Consider the following 14,826-nt stretch of genomic DNA (forward strand, 5'->3'; position numbering starts at 1 on the left):
GACCGGGGGGGCAGCCAGGTGGAGTAGGATGTGGGGCACCGGGAGGAAGGTGGGGAACAGGGAGTTCTGGTGGGAAGGGATGCGGAGTCCTTGATGGGGGGGGATGCAGGTGCCCAAGAGGGGCGGGATGTGGGGAAGGATGCTGGGTGGGATGCGGGGTGCCCCAGCGGGGAGGTACACGGGGTGTCCTGGACGAGAGGGATGCAGAGTGGCATGTAGGGTGCCCCGGCAGGCACTGAGGTCGGGTACTCTAGGCATGAGGGATGGGGGTACCCGGCAGGGACTGGGGTGCCGAGGAGGGGAGCGATGAGGGGTAACGCAGCAGCGTGGGCTGTGGGGTGACCCGAGGGGTGGGATGCCGAGCTCCCGGGAGGGAGGGCCGGGCGGGGCAGGGGGGGCGGCTCCACCTGGCTCATTAGCAGAGGGTAATTTAATATTTATGAAGTGCTCTTGTTTGAATCCCAAGTCTTCGGCTCCAGTTACAAGGAGCTGCGTCACTCTCCGATCACATGGTAATTGTTGCTATTTCCAGGATCCCAGCCTCGCAGAGTGGCACAAAAGCTCTTTCCCCTTTTCTTGTCTTTTTTTCCCCTCTCCTTTTCCTTTCTTTCTGTTTTTGGGGGTGTTCCCCCCCACCCACCCCCCGGTTTCCCGCTCGCCGGCGGAGCGCAGGGCAGCGCTCGGGGATGCCGGGGCCGCTGCCCTGACCCGGGGCGGGCAGGAGCCGCCCCCCCCGCCCCTCTCCCGGGGAGCGGATCCGGCGGCTACCAGCGGTTCCTCGATGAGAGCTGCCCGCCCCGGCCCGGGACCGGCTCGGTACTAGCGCCGGGGGGGGGGGTGGGGGGGGTGGTCACCCCCAAAATGACCGAGCTGGAAGGGGACTTCACCAAGCTGCTGCTGCTGAAGGAGGAGCGGATCAAAGAGCTGGAGAGGCGTTTGGGGGAGAAAGACGAGGAGATCCAGGAGCTGCGCCGGCGGCTGCACAAATGCCAGTCGGTGCTACCGGCCCCCAGCCCGCACATCGGGCCCCGCACCACCCGGGCGCAGGGCATCTCGGCCGAGCCGCAGACCTACCGCTCCTTCCACGACCTCCGCCAAGCTTTCCGCAAGTTCACCAAGGCCGAGAGGTAGGGACGGGCACCCTCACACACACACGCAAAAACCCTTCCCGAGTGGGGTGGCCGGGAGGGAGGGAGGCGGCGGGACACCGCATCCCCCCCCCCCCCGCCTCGGGTCCCCGGAGAAGCGGCATCGATCGTGCCCGGGGGGGGGTGGAGGAAGCGCCGGGAACGAGCCCTGCGGGGGATGGGATAACCCCGTACCGGCGGCCCGGCCCCCCCCTTTCCCTTCCCTTCCCCGCCGCCGCTCTGCTCCGGGGATGCTCGGGGCGGGGGGGGGAGGCTGGGAGGACCCGGCGGTGCCTTCCCGGGAAAAGTTTGCAGCGGGGCCGGGAAGTTGTTTGGCCGCTGCCCGAGAGCCAGCCCCGGGTGGGCAGCACCCACCCCCCCCTTCTTGACCCCATCCTTCCAACGCGCTCCCCAAAAACTAAAGCCCCTGCTCCGTGGGGTTTGCGCTGGTGTTTTGTCTCTGGTTATCCCCCTGCGCCGGTGTTGGGCACCCACAGAGGGGTTTTTTTGGGGGGGAGCGTAGGGTCTGCATCACCCAACCTGGGGTCTCGGGGAGTTCCGAGCGCGTGGGTCTCTTGCCTTAATACACCGTGTGAAAACGGGGGAGCGCGGTGCTGCTCCGGCTCCCGGGGGATTTGGAGCGTGACGGGGAAGTTGCTGTGGGAGCGCGCGAGTTCCCTGCGACCGCAGCGCGCGGGACCCAGCGTCACCCTCCTTTCGGCAGAATCTGTCACTGGCGCTCGCCGAGTGAGAGACGGTCCGATTTCTTCCACGCACAGCGATTTATTTCAGCAAAATCCTTCCCGACGGTGTTTCTCGTAGCCGGGTGTATTTGGGTGCAGATCCACACCGCTCTCCTCAATTTTCTCACAAAATGTACCTTGCCATCACCCAGACCAAACTCCTGCCCTTTCCTCCGCAGTTGTCCCCTACCCTTCGTTAATGAGACGATTACTCGTTTAAAGATAAACGAGGAGCGCTTGGCTTTGGGCTTTTTTTTTTTATTATTATTATTATTCTTTTTCCTAACTGTATGGGGTGATATAATAAAACAAACCGCTGTGCCCAGGGAGATGCGTGACTGCCGGCCACGCAAGCAGAGCATGTCCGTTCGTCCTTCCCCGGGTTAGCGCATCCCTTCGCACCCCCCGCCCGAAGCAGAGGCCGCGTATTGTGGCCGGAGAAGAAACCCAGGTCCAACTTTTTCCTTTACTTTTTTTGAGGGCTGTGATCATCCCGAGCCTCAACTACCGCAGGGGGAGGTGACAGCGACCCGGCACCTGCGGTAACGGCAGGGACCTCGGTGCCTGCCCATGTTTATTAACTCATTTAGGAGGTATTAAACCCGCTCATGGCTCTAACAAGGTTTAATCCTTGCCCGAGACTTTCCCCTGCTTGGGCTGGCAGGCCAGCGTTAGAAAACGCTGCGTCCGCGTGATGTTGTGAAGGTCGTTTGCCCCGTCCCGCGTCGTTCCCATCACCCAGAGACGTTGTTTCAACGCGCAGGAAAAACTCTCGGTGGGGCCTGCGGGCATTTCCCGTCGCCCTCCGGGCTGGCACTTCATCCCCCGGCATCTTCCCATACCTCGGCCTCGCTCGTGGTAGCCATGACGATGGCAACTGAGCCAGTTTGGGATCGCTTTCGGGTTTTAATTAAGGTCTGCTTAATTCTTCTCCCGTCTCGGAGTGACGGGCAGCTGCTCGGTGTACCGAACACGCTGCACCCGCAACCTGCCTTTTTTTCCTTTATTGCCCCCAAATTAATACCCGCCAGCGGGTTAAATAAACTTGTGTTTTGGCGGGCGGCATCTGACCCGTTGATGCGGTTCCAGGTTGCTGCTACGGCATCCTGGGCGCTGGGGGTAAAGGGCTTTGCTGCAGTCGGCCTCTGCCAAGAGGATGACGATGTTTCCCGGTTTTCGATGCCGACCGGAGGTGTAAGTGGGTCTGTGTGGTGCCAGCTCCCTTTAATGTCTCTGTGGGTTTCTCCGGCTTTTTCATCTAAAAACTGCTGACAGCGTTTTGGCTAATTTATTTATGGGGGTAACTTACAGACCTATAACCGTCTCCTGCCTGTGTTTTAGCAACAGCAGCCGATAGCATCATCTAAACTGTTCATCCCACAAGTCTTCAGGTCCCTGAGAGGTTGGAGGCGGACAATACCTCTTTTCTAAAACGCAGAGACAACTTCCATACCATAAAAACCCCGATAGGATGTTTAGACCCATCTGTTTTCTGCATTGATTTCAAATTAATGCCGATAGAAATGTTTTTATCCAGGTCCAGGATCAACCTTCAAATGCTTTTTCATCTCTGAAGACGAAGATACAGCTGTCGACAGTGTAATTAATTTTATTTAGGGTAAGCTTGTCCGTAATCTACACCGACATTTAAAACTCTCAAGAAGTTGAAACTAGTAAACGGGGCGATAGAAACTCAAAAAGTAGTTAAATCCCAGCTGAAAGCAGAAAACGGAGTTTGTCTCTGGCAATATTGTGCCTCTTGTAACCCGTCCCTGTCATGTGTAGCAGGGTCAAAGTCGTAAAGACTTGCAAAGATCCAAAGAAAGGGGCTGTGAAAATAGAAAGGGATTGCAAGACCTGTTATCTTTTGCCTGGAAGTATGTTTTTATGCTGTTATTGCTCCCGATAACTTAATTGTATAGATTTTAACGGAAGAAAGGAAAGCGTTTCCATGTAGATGGTCACACGTACCTGACGTAAATCAGTTCTTTTTTTTTTCCAAAATAGTCAGGACGCTGCCACTTTCTATGTCTGTTTTTCAAAATATAATTCTTCCCTCTTGTTTTCTTGATCCGTTCCTGCTAGCGGAGATTTGTGTGGAGGAGAGAGACGCGCTTCTTGTAAATGATTCATGAATTTGTATTTGTTCAGTGAGTTTTTATTCGCTTTTACCTAAACCCGGTAAGCGTTTCGGATCATACACGGGTTTGATGTTGCCTGATACCGCATCCGGTAGGTGCTTATTGCGATATAAAGAAGGAAAAACAATCTGTCGTCGTTTTTGCTAGCGCGGCGTGACTGGATGATACAGCGGTCGAGGCACTTTGCTAATGCCTCGGAAAGCGGTTCCTAGGAAGTGATCCCCAGTTGCTAAGCAAAGGCTCTGCCACGGCGCGAGCGCTGTAAATGATAAATGATGCAAAAAGTAAATGGCGAGGTTTACTCAAAGCACTTGGCTAGGACTAACAGCCAGATAAGGACCGTGGGGATTTTCAAAACTGCCTCATTCCTGCGGCGAGGCGCTTTTTGAACCCCCGAGGGGTGCTAATCCGCGGGTTTTCAGCATCCGAAGATGCTTCGTGCCCCGTGAATGATCGACGTGAGCCGTAATCCCCGTCTTTTAAATCGTCTTCTCGGTAAATTCCAGCAACTGCGTTCTTTAATTCAGAGGTGCAATATCTAACTCTGGCTTAATCCTGCTTATTGGGGTCGACAAGGCTTATTCGACCCGGGGCGATGCTAAATTACTTTGGAAACTGTTAAATGTTTTGAAGTAGCGGCTAAATCTTTGCTGGTATTAACGTGCCAGAGCCACGACTAGAAGGTAGTCAGGGCTGTACAAGCAATTACGCTTTACGTGTGTGATTATATCCTCAATTTTGCAAATTTGGTTTGGACTATCCCTTCTCTGTGTTTTTCCGCATCGGTTTGTATCTGGCACGGTGCTGAGATTCAGTCTCAGCATCATTTAGGAGAAGCCATGAGTTTCCCCACCCTGTTCCCAATAATTTACCCATCCTTCCTCGCCGCACCTGCTAACTTTGTCTGCAACTTTTTAACGGGTTTTCCCCTCTTTTACTTTATTTTGGGAAGCATTTGCCACAAGATGGCAGTGGGGTCTAACGTTTAAGGCCGAGGTATTGGGGTGTCTCGTGGTTTCAGCTTCACAGCCCTGGCCCAGTCGTCCTGCAGATGGTTTTCCCGATGAAACTCCGCCGTGAATCTATCCTTGTCCCCCTTCCACCTTGTCTGAGGTGTTGGGGGGGACGCGTTGCTGAGAATATGTATTCACCCATGGTGTTTAAACTCGGTATGAAAGGCTTTAGGTGGTCTATATGGTACTGTGGATGGAGGGTTGGAGCGCATGCTTTCAACTTTATATAGCTCCTGGCTCCAACGCTTGCAATGAGCTGGCGTTTGATGATGGCAGGGTCAAGCCATCTCATGGCTGCTAAAGTCGGGCTTTGGGTACCGCTCAGGCCAGGACTGACCACGCGGAGGGTAAAAAACTGGGCAATCTTTGAGGTCTCTAGTCCAAAACTCAAAGCAAGGTCATCCTTAAAGCTGGACGGGGCTGCTTGGGTTGCACGAGCCTAAAGCAAAGGGATCCCCTGCAAGACCTTGTGCTTCTCCATCGCTTCTCCCTCCCCCGTAACACAGTTTTGGCTTACAGCTCGCCCGCCGTGGCTGTCTCCACCACCCCAGGAGCTGGGGGGAGGGCTGGTCTGTTGATGGCTTCACCCATGCTTTGCTCCAACCAACCCCAAGCATGGCAAAAGAGAGTTCCTCCCTCCCCGGGGCAGCCGGGGCTGTGTCGCTTCCTCCCTCAGCCCTCTTTCTGGGAACTCGGCTCCCAGCCGGGTGGCTGAGTTGCATTAATTTAGACATGATCTCATCATCTGCCAGCCGCTAAAGCAATATCGATCCTGCATTTGGCCTCCATGTGAAAAACAACCCAACTGCTTCCCCCCGTACCTGTAACCGCCGTCCCTCGAGGCCTCGGGAGGCTGGAAAAAATGAGCATTTGCTTGATTTTTTTTTTTGGCTGTTGGGGGGCAAATGCCTAACACTTCAGTTAAGGACAACCGTTAAGCTAAGGGAAGGACATTTTGGGACCATAGCTCATCTAATATTTGATACTGCTAAGCAGCTATGCCTTGAATAGTTTAAACAGGCAGGTTTTGCTGTCTCCGAGTCCTCCGTGTGTCTGCTATTTCTCTTTAGCAATATCCCTGTAAGAATCAGCATCGCTTTCCAAAGCTCAGAGGAAGGGTACGGGGGACAGCCGTAATTTTGACATTAATTACTACCCCCAAAAAATGCCTCTGTTCCCTCATTTACCCATCGCTGATCTGTTCCCATCTGCTCCCGGCGCGCTGCGACAGCGCGTTCCTTGGATGCTTCGTCCCTGGGTGATCGACGCCGAAGATCGTAAGGATTTTGTTAGATTAAATTATAGCGGCATAGGAAGAATTAACGTTGCTCTCGTTGCTTGTAGCGTCGGTAGCGCGTCGCTGGCCCAGAGAGGAAAATACGAAGGAGGGAGGTTTGCCCCAGCTGTTATTTAACTCGGGGATAGCTGGAAAATATTGCGAAGGGAGCGATCGAAACGAGAGCCGGACTCTTTGCTTGGTCAATCTCCCCTCTAGTTATTTGGACGGAGCAACTCGGTCTGCGGCACGAAGCGGTGAAGGATATCGAGTGAAGTTTGGAGACGAGCGGGTTGCGGCGTGCCGTAGCAAGAGGTACGGCACGGGTCATCGGGTCCCTCGAGAGGGCCGAGGTCAGTAAAATAAGCGGAAGGATTTTAGAGAGAGAGAGAGAGGAGCGAATGTTTATGGTTAATCAATGGAAACCATTTCCCTTCTTTTAATTTTTAATGGGCTGAAGTTACCGCTCCCCCCTCCCCGGGCGTTGCTTTCCCTCGGCTCACGGGAGACCTGAAAAGCGAGCCGCAGCGCGGGGAAATCGCGCTCCCGAAGGGCATCGGATGGCACCTCTCTGCCGGGTACGGCTAGGCGTCCGTCTGTCTGTCACCGGCAGCCCTGGTGACCGACACCACCTTTTCCATCGTATCCGTTCGGCGCTTCCTCGCGGGCAGAACGGCATCGCCGCTACGACAGGACATCAAAAGCAACTAAATTAAGCTTTGCCTTCCACCTCCTGCAAAAATAGTATCAAACATTTATATATAAATACAGAAAATTAAAAAAAAAAAAAAAATCAGATTATTTGCTATGATCCCTGGTCCTTGTGAAAAAGGCAGAATTAAAAACTTTCCAGGTGGTTTTTAATGAAAACTTGAAATGTTTGCCTTCGCTATTCATTGCACCGAGGAGAGCCTACCACACCGTGACACCACATCCCAAACCTGACCGTCACCATCACGGCCAACGGCTCGCGCGTCACCCGCTGGGTCTCAGCACCCTCGTACCGACACCGCGCCGTACAGGGGGTGACTACGTGGTGCCCGGGGGCAGGATCAGGCCCGGGAGGGGCAGGGGATGAGCTGCCCGTCCCCGGCTGACGCAGAGCTGTTCCCAGCGGCGTCATCGCAAATTCTTCCTTCTGCCTATTTTTAAATGTCTCAAAGTCACGAGGCTTTCGCTGCCTCCCTTGGGGGACTAAACCGCAGGCAGACAGATTTTCAGGCAGCTGCCAGAAAATATATAGGTGCCGTATAACCCACCTTCTGCCTGCCCAGAGCTTGCCTGCTTTGGTTACGAATCCCTGAAAATGCAATTACATATAAGCTTTAAACCTATAGCTGCGCTCCCAGGCGAGGTCATGATAAACCGCTTTTCTCTGCTGATCTTTGATGCAGCTCATTTTTTAAAAAAAAAATATAAAAGGGAGACAGGATCGAGAAAACGCGGTGTGTTATTTTTCCGCCGCGGCTTGTGGACGTCGCTTGGTTTGGAGGAGAAAAAGGGTCCTGTGTCTCACTTGCCGCCGCATTTTTAAAAGCAAGGCGTCGATGTAGGCATATATGGTATTGTAAACTGCTCGGCCACAGTCGCTCTTTCTTTGGCTTCTTTTTAGTCACGGCGAGTGTCATTTTTGTCAGAACTGTACCATGGAAAAGGTAATTCTCTAGTGAAAATCCCCCGGGCGGTGAAGTGTATCAAAGTAAAACGAGATAGAAAGGACTAAAATAAGACTGCGAGTCCCTCTTTGCAGCTTTACTAATGAGAAACTTTGGAAAAAAAGCCTTCCCAAGATATCCACTCGCCTGCGGAGTTGATGCAGGTCCTGGAAAATATCTAACAGAGCTTGGCAAGGGGTTCCTTAAAGAGCTTTACCCTCCGCTGTGACCTCCCGGCTGGAAAAGATGAGGACTGCTTTTTTTTTTTTTTATAGGGTTTTTCTACATTTTGGTCATGGATGTTCTTTGAGCATATTTGTTTCATTAGTAATAAAACCCTGTAGTCACAAACGAAGCCTGTGCGCGTGAAGGAGACGCTAAAAAAAGCCGGAGGGAGGGAGGCTGAGCTCAGGACCGCGCGGGCGGGAGCAGGAGCTGGGATGCTCCGGACCCAACCGTGGGGATCCGCAAGCACAAATGGCGACGCTGATATTTTTGGATCAAACTCACGTTTGGGGCAAAGCGCAAAAGAGGGGGACCAACCTCTCCAGTAGTGCAATCAAATCTCTTGGCTGTGTCCAGTGGGGTCTTGAGAGGTGGAAAGACGGGGCGGCGGTCACGTCCGTGAGTGAGAAAGGGACTTTCTGAGTCAGCACCCAAATCTGCCGATGCCAAAACCTTTCTGGGGTTTCTGAGATGCCGGTGGCTTAGCGCTCCCGAGCGATGAGCTCTTTGAAGTCAAATCTGCAGCAGGGTGGTTGTGGCTGTACCCGGACCACGTGGCAAGAGGGTCAACCCAAGCTTTGGTGGTTTGGGAGAGCAGCGGTGCCGTGCAGCCGGGGAGGGACAATCCTGGATTCGGCGCAGGCTCGAGCGACGTCCTGGAGAGCCCGTGAGCAGGACTAGGTCTGCTGTCCCCCAGCAACCTCCCAGTCTGCTGCCTCCACCAGCTTCAGTTTTGATTGCTGGTCGATGATTAGATTCGTGAGATCTGCTTAGTTATCAACTGGCTTCCTCTCTTCCCAGGAAGAAGTCTGAATAAATCCAGGAAAACTTGTGTCACGGGAAGATGTTTCACTGTAGCGCAAACAAACGGATTTAAACGGGCTAAATAAAAATATTCGTTTGAATCCTTCTCGGCCGTTGAGCCTAGCCGTAGGGTAAAGACGCCTGTTGGTTTTGGGGGGGGGGCCTTTTGCAATGCACTCCAATGCCTTCAACTCCAGGGTAAGAGAAACGGAGAAAAGCCAAACAGGTATGGCTTTTCATTTAGTTTGAACGCCAATTAGAACGGGAAATTACATGTAGTCCTAAAATACAGCTGATGGCTTTCCCGAAAGGCGGGGAGCTCTGAAGGACAGGCCGAAGCAGCTTCGTGTTGCGTTTCCCCTCCCGAGAGACGCTTGAAAGAGTGAGGGTCCGTTAAAATTGTCCATCAAAGACGTGAGGAGCGTTGTATACCGTTATATACGCTGGAGCAGGACGGCCTGCTCTCTCTAGGGCTTGGAAACCTCTCTATATTTCACAGGGCGAATATATCTATATTAATAGAGGCACATTATGGGTAGCACGTACTGGTACAGCAGCAGGCGAAGATGATATTAAAGTCTTCCCGATCTGCGGTGATGTACAATTTGGGTTAGAGACGGTAGAAAAATATAAGCTGAAGACGTAACTAAGCGTAAAGGAAGTTTTACCTCCTGTTTGACTTAAATCCGTTTTATTTTGCGCTCCTTTGGCATTGCCTTTCTTTGAGCGTTTGTGGTTTTGAGACTTACCGGTATGTAGAATGGGGTAAAACGTACACCTGCCATGTCCTTGTAGCAGTAAATTAAAATCTGCATGCGATATATCGCTATTTAATTTCTTTAAACTCTTCAATGCTTCATACGCTTGGCCCAAGATCCACACTCTTATTATTTATCCTGCGGTGTACGAAAGTGGGAAGGATAATTGGGGATAATTTCTTGAGCAGGTAATGTGCTGAGATCCCAAACAAATATACCCAAATCCTCTGAATGGCTTAACGTCTGTGCCAGAATTTGGGTGGACGGGAGATGTCTTTGGTGTAATTATGAAGCCAAAATGCAACTTTAATAACTGGAATCAGTGGGTGTGGCAGGAAGGGGTCCCTTAAGAAACTCATCCTGAAGGGTGGCTTCCAGTTGGGCTGGTTTTAATGGTTTGAAGGCACGTCAGAAGCGACTATGGTGCAAAGAAAGATGCAAGGAGAGGTATTATGCTTCGAATAAAGGGGGGAATTGCTAGACTGTATCACTTAAGAATTTATCTATAAAAAAGAAAGCTAGAAGGAGTAAATACATCAAACGTTCTCTCTTGCTAAAGTCCATGGTTTTCTTGAAAGTCAAAAGAAAATAGATCTATGCGCCGGGACGACTGTTGTGGAAATACAGTGAGCACAGAAAAGTTGGATTTGCAGTAATTTGGGAAGGTGGCACGGCGAAAAGCCGCGAAGGAGCAAACAGCTCTTGGGAGGCTTGGGTGGGTAACTCTGCTTTATAAAATTGCTCTGCAATTATTAGGGGGCAGTTTTGTCCCATGTCTGTAGGAACGTGCCCAGCGCTTCGGGGCTGCGATGGACTTTAATATGGCTCGGTCGCAAGAAAACCTTTTATTTTTGCGGTCGGCAGGAAGCGGCTCCCAGCTGGGTTGGGATCGTTACTGCAGTCGCGAGCAGAAGGAAACGCAGGCTGCGGCGTGGCAGAGAGTATTTTTGGTAAAGGAACTGGAAAGTTGCTTTAGTCTGGCAGACGCAGGGGAAAATGTTGGCAGGAACAAGGCTGTGTCTCCAAGGGTACTCCGAGGCATTTTTCTTTTCATCTCCCAGCACTTATCACTGGAGGGCAGTGATGTCCGAGAAGAAAAGCACGGATAAAGATGGCATAGCTCCTGGGCGACTAATTCAACAAGACATTGAGCGTGTCATTGGGTTTAGAGTGAGGATTTTATTATTTAGGGGTATTTCCTTGTCTTGCATTACCTTAAAGTCACGTCTCGTAGCTGGGTGATGTTGGGTATGTTGTTCCTGACCCCATCGCTGCGCCATGCAATACCGCGCTGACCACATCGATGATGCCATCGATGGGGAGGACGGGCTGCAGCACCCCGCTACCTCGGTTTCTCTGCCTGGACACCCAGAGGGCTCATGTGGCCTGGTTGCACGAAGATAAGAAGAGCGAAGCAATTTGTTAAATTTGTGTAATTTGGGCGAGTGGGATGAGCTCGCCTTGACGAACCGCTGGAAGAGCAGCAAGAGCAGGGAGCTGTACTTCAGCATCTAGAAATGAGCTGCCCATGGGATGTCTCCGACCCACCCTCATCCATTTAATGAAAGCATCGCCTGGTGTAGCCCTGAAGTTGGCCAGACGGAGGGCCACCCAAGTATGAAGAAAGCAGAGACAACCTGGATGTTTCTGTGCAACAGCTTCACTTCTGCGTGCAAAGTCCGAGCCGGTTCACTGCAGTCAAGGGAGGAGAAGATGCTATTTTGGGGCAATTTGTGCGTATTCAGCATGGACCATATCTACAGGCTTCGTCTCGCCAGTCTGGGATGTTTCTCATTGCCGTGGGCTCTTTTAAACCTTGCAGTGCAGGTGAAATCTGTTGGGGTAACCCCAACCTTGACCTTTAGAAACCAGGGCCACAAATGCCTCCGTACCGCAGGGTGCAGCTCTGCGGAGGCGGGAGGAGCGTGGAAATCGCTTGCTGCGCGGCTCTGGCCCGTTATCTGTTCCTTCCCTGTGCAACGGTTTCCCCCTCTTTTTTCTGCCTGTCCTTTCCTATTCTGCTCGCACGGCTGTGGTCCCCGACGAGCTACAAGATGATGGAGTCTCCACCGTTGGCAGCTCCACCAGCGTCAGGACCGAGAGGGTGGATGTAGAGCAGCATTTACACACCGCGGCAGACGACAGCTTGGCCGTTTTTAGATGGTTGTCAGAGGGCAACGAGAAGTGGGGTTTTTTTTTAATATAGAAAACAGGATTAGAGCTGAGGCAAGCGTGACGGTTTGGCTTTCTCAGCGAGGGGCTGAGCTCTGAGCACAGCAAACTCGTTACACCTGTATTTTGGGGGTGCTGCTTTCTGGGTGTGGCTCAGCCTCCGGTTAGAAAAATAACGAGCTGTCTCAGCGAGTCAGAGCTCAAATCAGTCTCGTTTTTGGCTAGGGACAAAACTTGAAAGCCTTGCTCTGCTGATTCAAGTGAAATCTGCGGGGAGCCGGGCATCGCGATACCTGAACGAGAACTTCTGTGAAGATGGCCGGCCATAAAATGGGCGTTTGCAAACAAGCAAATGGCAGTGTATTTTCTTTTTTTTCCCTTTTTTTTCTTCTCCTGTTGTCTTTTATTAAGAAAGTAGCAGTCACCCTATACTTATCCAGAGGCAATTTTAAACTTTCCTAAAAAAAGAGACTGTTTTCCTATTCCTCAAATACCACATTACTTTAGAAGGATGAGAAAAAAATCTTGGACTTTAAAAAAAAAAAAAAAAAAAGTAGAGTTTTAATTTTATTTCCCTGTAAAGATAATATTGGGCAAGATTTAACTGGAGAAGTGCACGCTATAGCCACAAGCAGTTTACTAACACGCTTATCTCTGTTCACGTTCCTTTCAAGACCAGAACTGGGTGTTAAGTAATAGCACGAGATCTTTCCTTCTCTAACATGTATTGGTTCTTTCTGCAATTTGATCACTGATAAAATAAAGTTGTTTAGGAGAGGATAACGGGATAGTTACCTCCTCAAAATAAGTATCTCCTGTTTTAAGTGTCTCACCTGGGTCTTAGTATTTACCTGGTAGAAATGCATTTTCCTTCGCCGTGGTGTTCACCTACTAGCAAGGAGCCGCAGCTACGTGCAGAGCAGGAGAGCCCGTCTTTGCAAGGATCTGTTTGATCCCAGGTACCGTAACCTACAATTAGGGAATTTTATTCCCAAGTCCGTACTGCAGCTCCTGAAAAAGCTCCCAGGAATAACCAGATGAATCGGACTCGCCCGCTTACTTGCCCCGTTACCCTCCACGCAGCTTGAATGGCTCTTACGTTATGAAATTCGATTTTCCAGCAAGGGGGTTTCTCCGCGTAGGCTGTGTAATTGGGGGCAAATGGTAGAAAAATGCCTTTTTTTTTTTCTCTTTTTTTTTAAATGCAGCATAACAATATTAACATTTTGATGCTAAACGCAGGGAATCTTGGGGGTGATGCACATTTCATCCCTCTGGAGACAAGGGACAAACCTTGAGCTCTTGAAGAAATGAGAAGTCTGAGCGTGGCCAACAGCAACTAACCAGGACTTGATTTGGTGTAGAAAAGAAAAAAAAACAAGAAATAATTAAGCTCAGTGACGACGGGGGAAAAGCATGTTTTATGACGCTGGAGTACATCACGTTTGCTTAACCAGATGTGATTTATGTGAACGTTTCCACCACAGTGAGGAGCAGGATGGAAGATGCTACAGTCTTGGAGAACTTGCTCGTTCCTTTTTGCTGCATCTGCTTTTTAGACCATTGAATTTAGCTTTGCAAACAGCAAAAACTCAGGTAAGTGCAATAGTACCGGGTTACGGCAGATCTCCAGATCCATAAAAAGGACTCGGCAGGAGGATGGGTGCGAAGACGGAGCCGTGGAGCTTGTGCAAAGGGAAAGCAGCAGCAGCGATGGAACGCAGGAGAGGACGGGGAATAAATACGCGTCCGATGATTGGATTCGTCGTGGCAAGCGTCAATAATGGTACGTACATATGGGCAGTGGCTTGATGACTTGTTCCTTTTAGTAAAGGGGAAAGCATCAGCTTCTTAAAAAACAGCGTGGGATGAGGCTCAGAGTGTAAATAAGGACAAAGAAAGGCCGTTCATGGCTGCAGCACAGCAAGACACCATTTCCCTTTCGAGTGAAATCTTCCATTTTCCTTGGGGACGTGACGGACGGATGGGGACGCGGCGCTCGGCTGGAGGCTGGTGTTTGGCTGGGGGCACAGGGAGGTTGAGGTTTACCCCTTTCACAAAGTCTCATGGGGGTTCTGGTGCCTGAATGGAGGGGAAAAACAATCCCAGGATCAGCTGGTATAAGGAAAATTTTCATCGAACGATGTCCCAGGTGTCAGAGTGTTTTGGAAGTGACTCTCCTTGCCCCCATTTTGCAGATGGGGAACGTGAATAACTTGCCCAGGGTGAGTGTACTGGCTAGTAGCGGGGTCAGGAGGAGACCTGAGGTATCAACCACGTTTATGGACATCGCTCAAAAAACGTTGCATTCCCCCCTTAGCTGCATTTGCTCCGCTTTGCCTCCTTTTTGCGTTTCCTTCTGCTAGCGACAGCGCGTAGAGCGGGATCGCGCGGGTAACCTTACAATCACCATCTGTTTCAAATCTTTCCAAGTCATTTCTGATGCCCTGTTTTCCTTGGATTTGGGCATCCGTGAGGCGACATCTGTTCAGCTATAAGCCCAGAAGAAAGGCTGCGGCTTGCGGAGGTGAGGGGCACGCCCTGTCGCAGCTCACGGGGCGCAGCGGGCAGCCGCTGCTTCGGGGAGCGGGTTGTGTGAACGCCCGGTAGACGAGACACTCGGCAACTTTATTTCCGTCTTAAGCTGCCTCTGCAGCTCAGAAAAGGACTATTGAATATTTAAAAAAAAAAAAAAAAAATTTAAAAAAATCAAAGCGGCGTAAAAGGTTTTTGTTTGCCTTTTTTCCCCTCCCCATCGATTTTTCACGCTACAAAATCTACGTCAAGGTAAAGGGCGAAATCTTTATGTTCCCTTTCATCGCATAACACGTGGCTGGGGCTTTAGCACAGTGTTTTGGCAGTCAGGCTCTCCCTGCCAGGAGCACGTTTCTTGCTTTGATCTGCAGTTTTAT

General features: G+C 51.1%; 1 protein-coding gene across 1 annotated transcript in view; it reads left to right on the forward strand.

Moving 5' to 3' along the window:
• Window positions 1-754: 754 nt before the first annotated feature.
• Window positions 755-14,826, forward strand: part of PRKG1 (protein kinase cGMP-dependent 1) — a 513,502-nt gene continuing 499,430 nt past the window's right edge. Inside the window, exon 1 of the mRNA XM_075154073.1 lies at window positions 755-1,127. Coding sequence (XP_075010174.1) covers window positions 862-1,127 — 266 coding nt within the window. The 5' untranslated portion in view covers window positions 755-861. The remainder of the gene's footprint in view (window positions 1,128-14,826) is intronic.

This window comes from Calonectris borealis, chromosome 7 (assembly GCF_964195595.1).
Source record: "Calonectris borealis chromosome 7, bCalBor7.hap1.2, whole genome shotgun sequence".
In the NCBI taxonomy this organism is placed as follows: domain Eukaryota; kingdom Metazoa; phylum Chordata; class Aves; order Procellariiformes; family Procellariidae; genus Calonectris; species Calonectris borealis.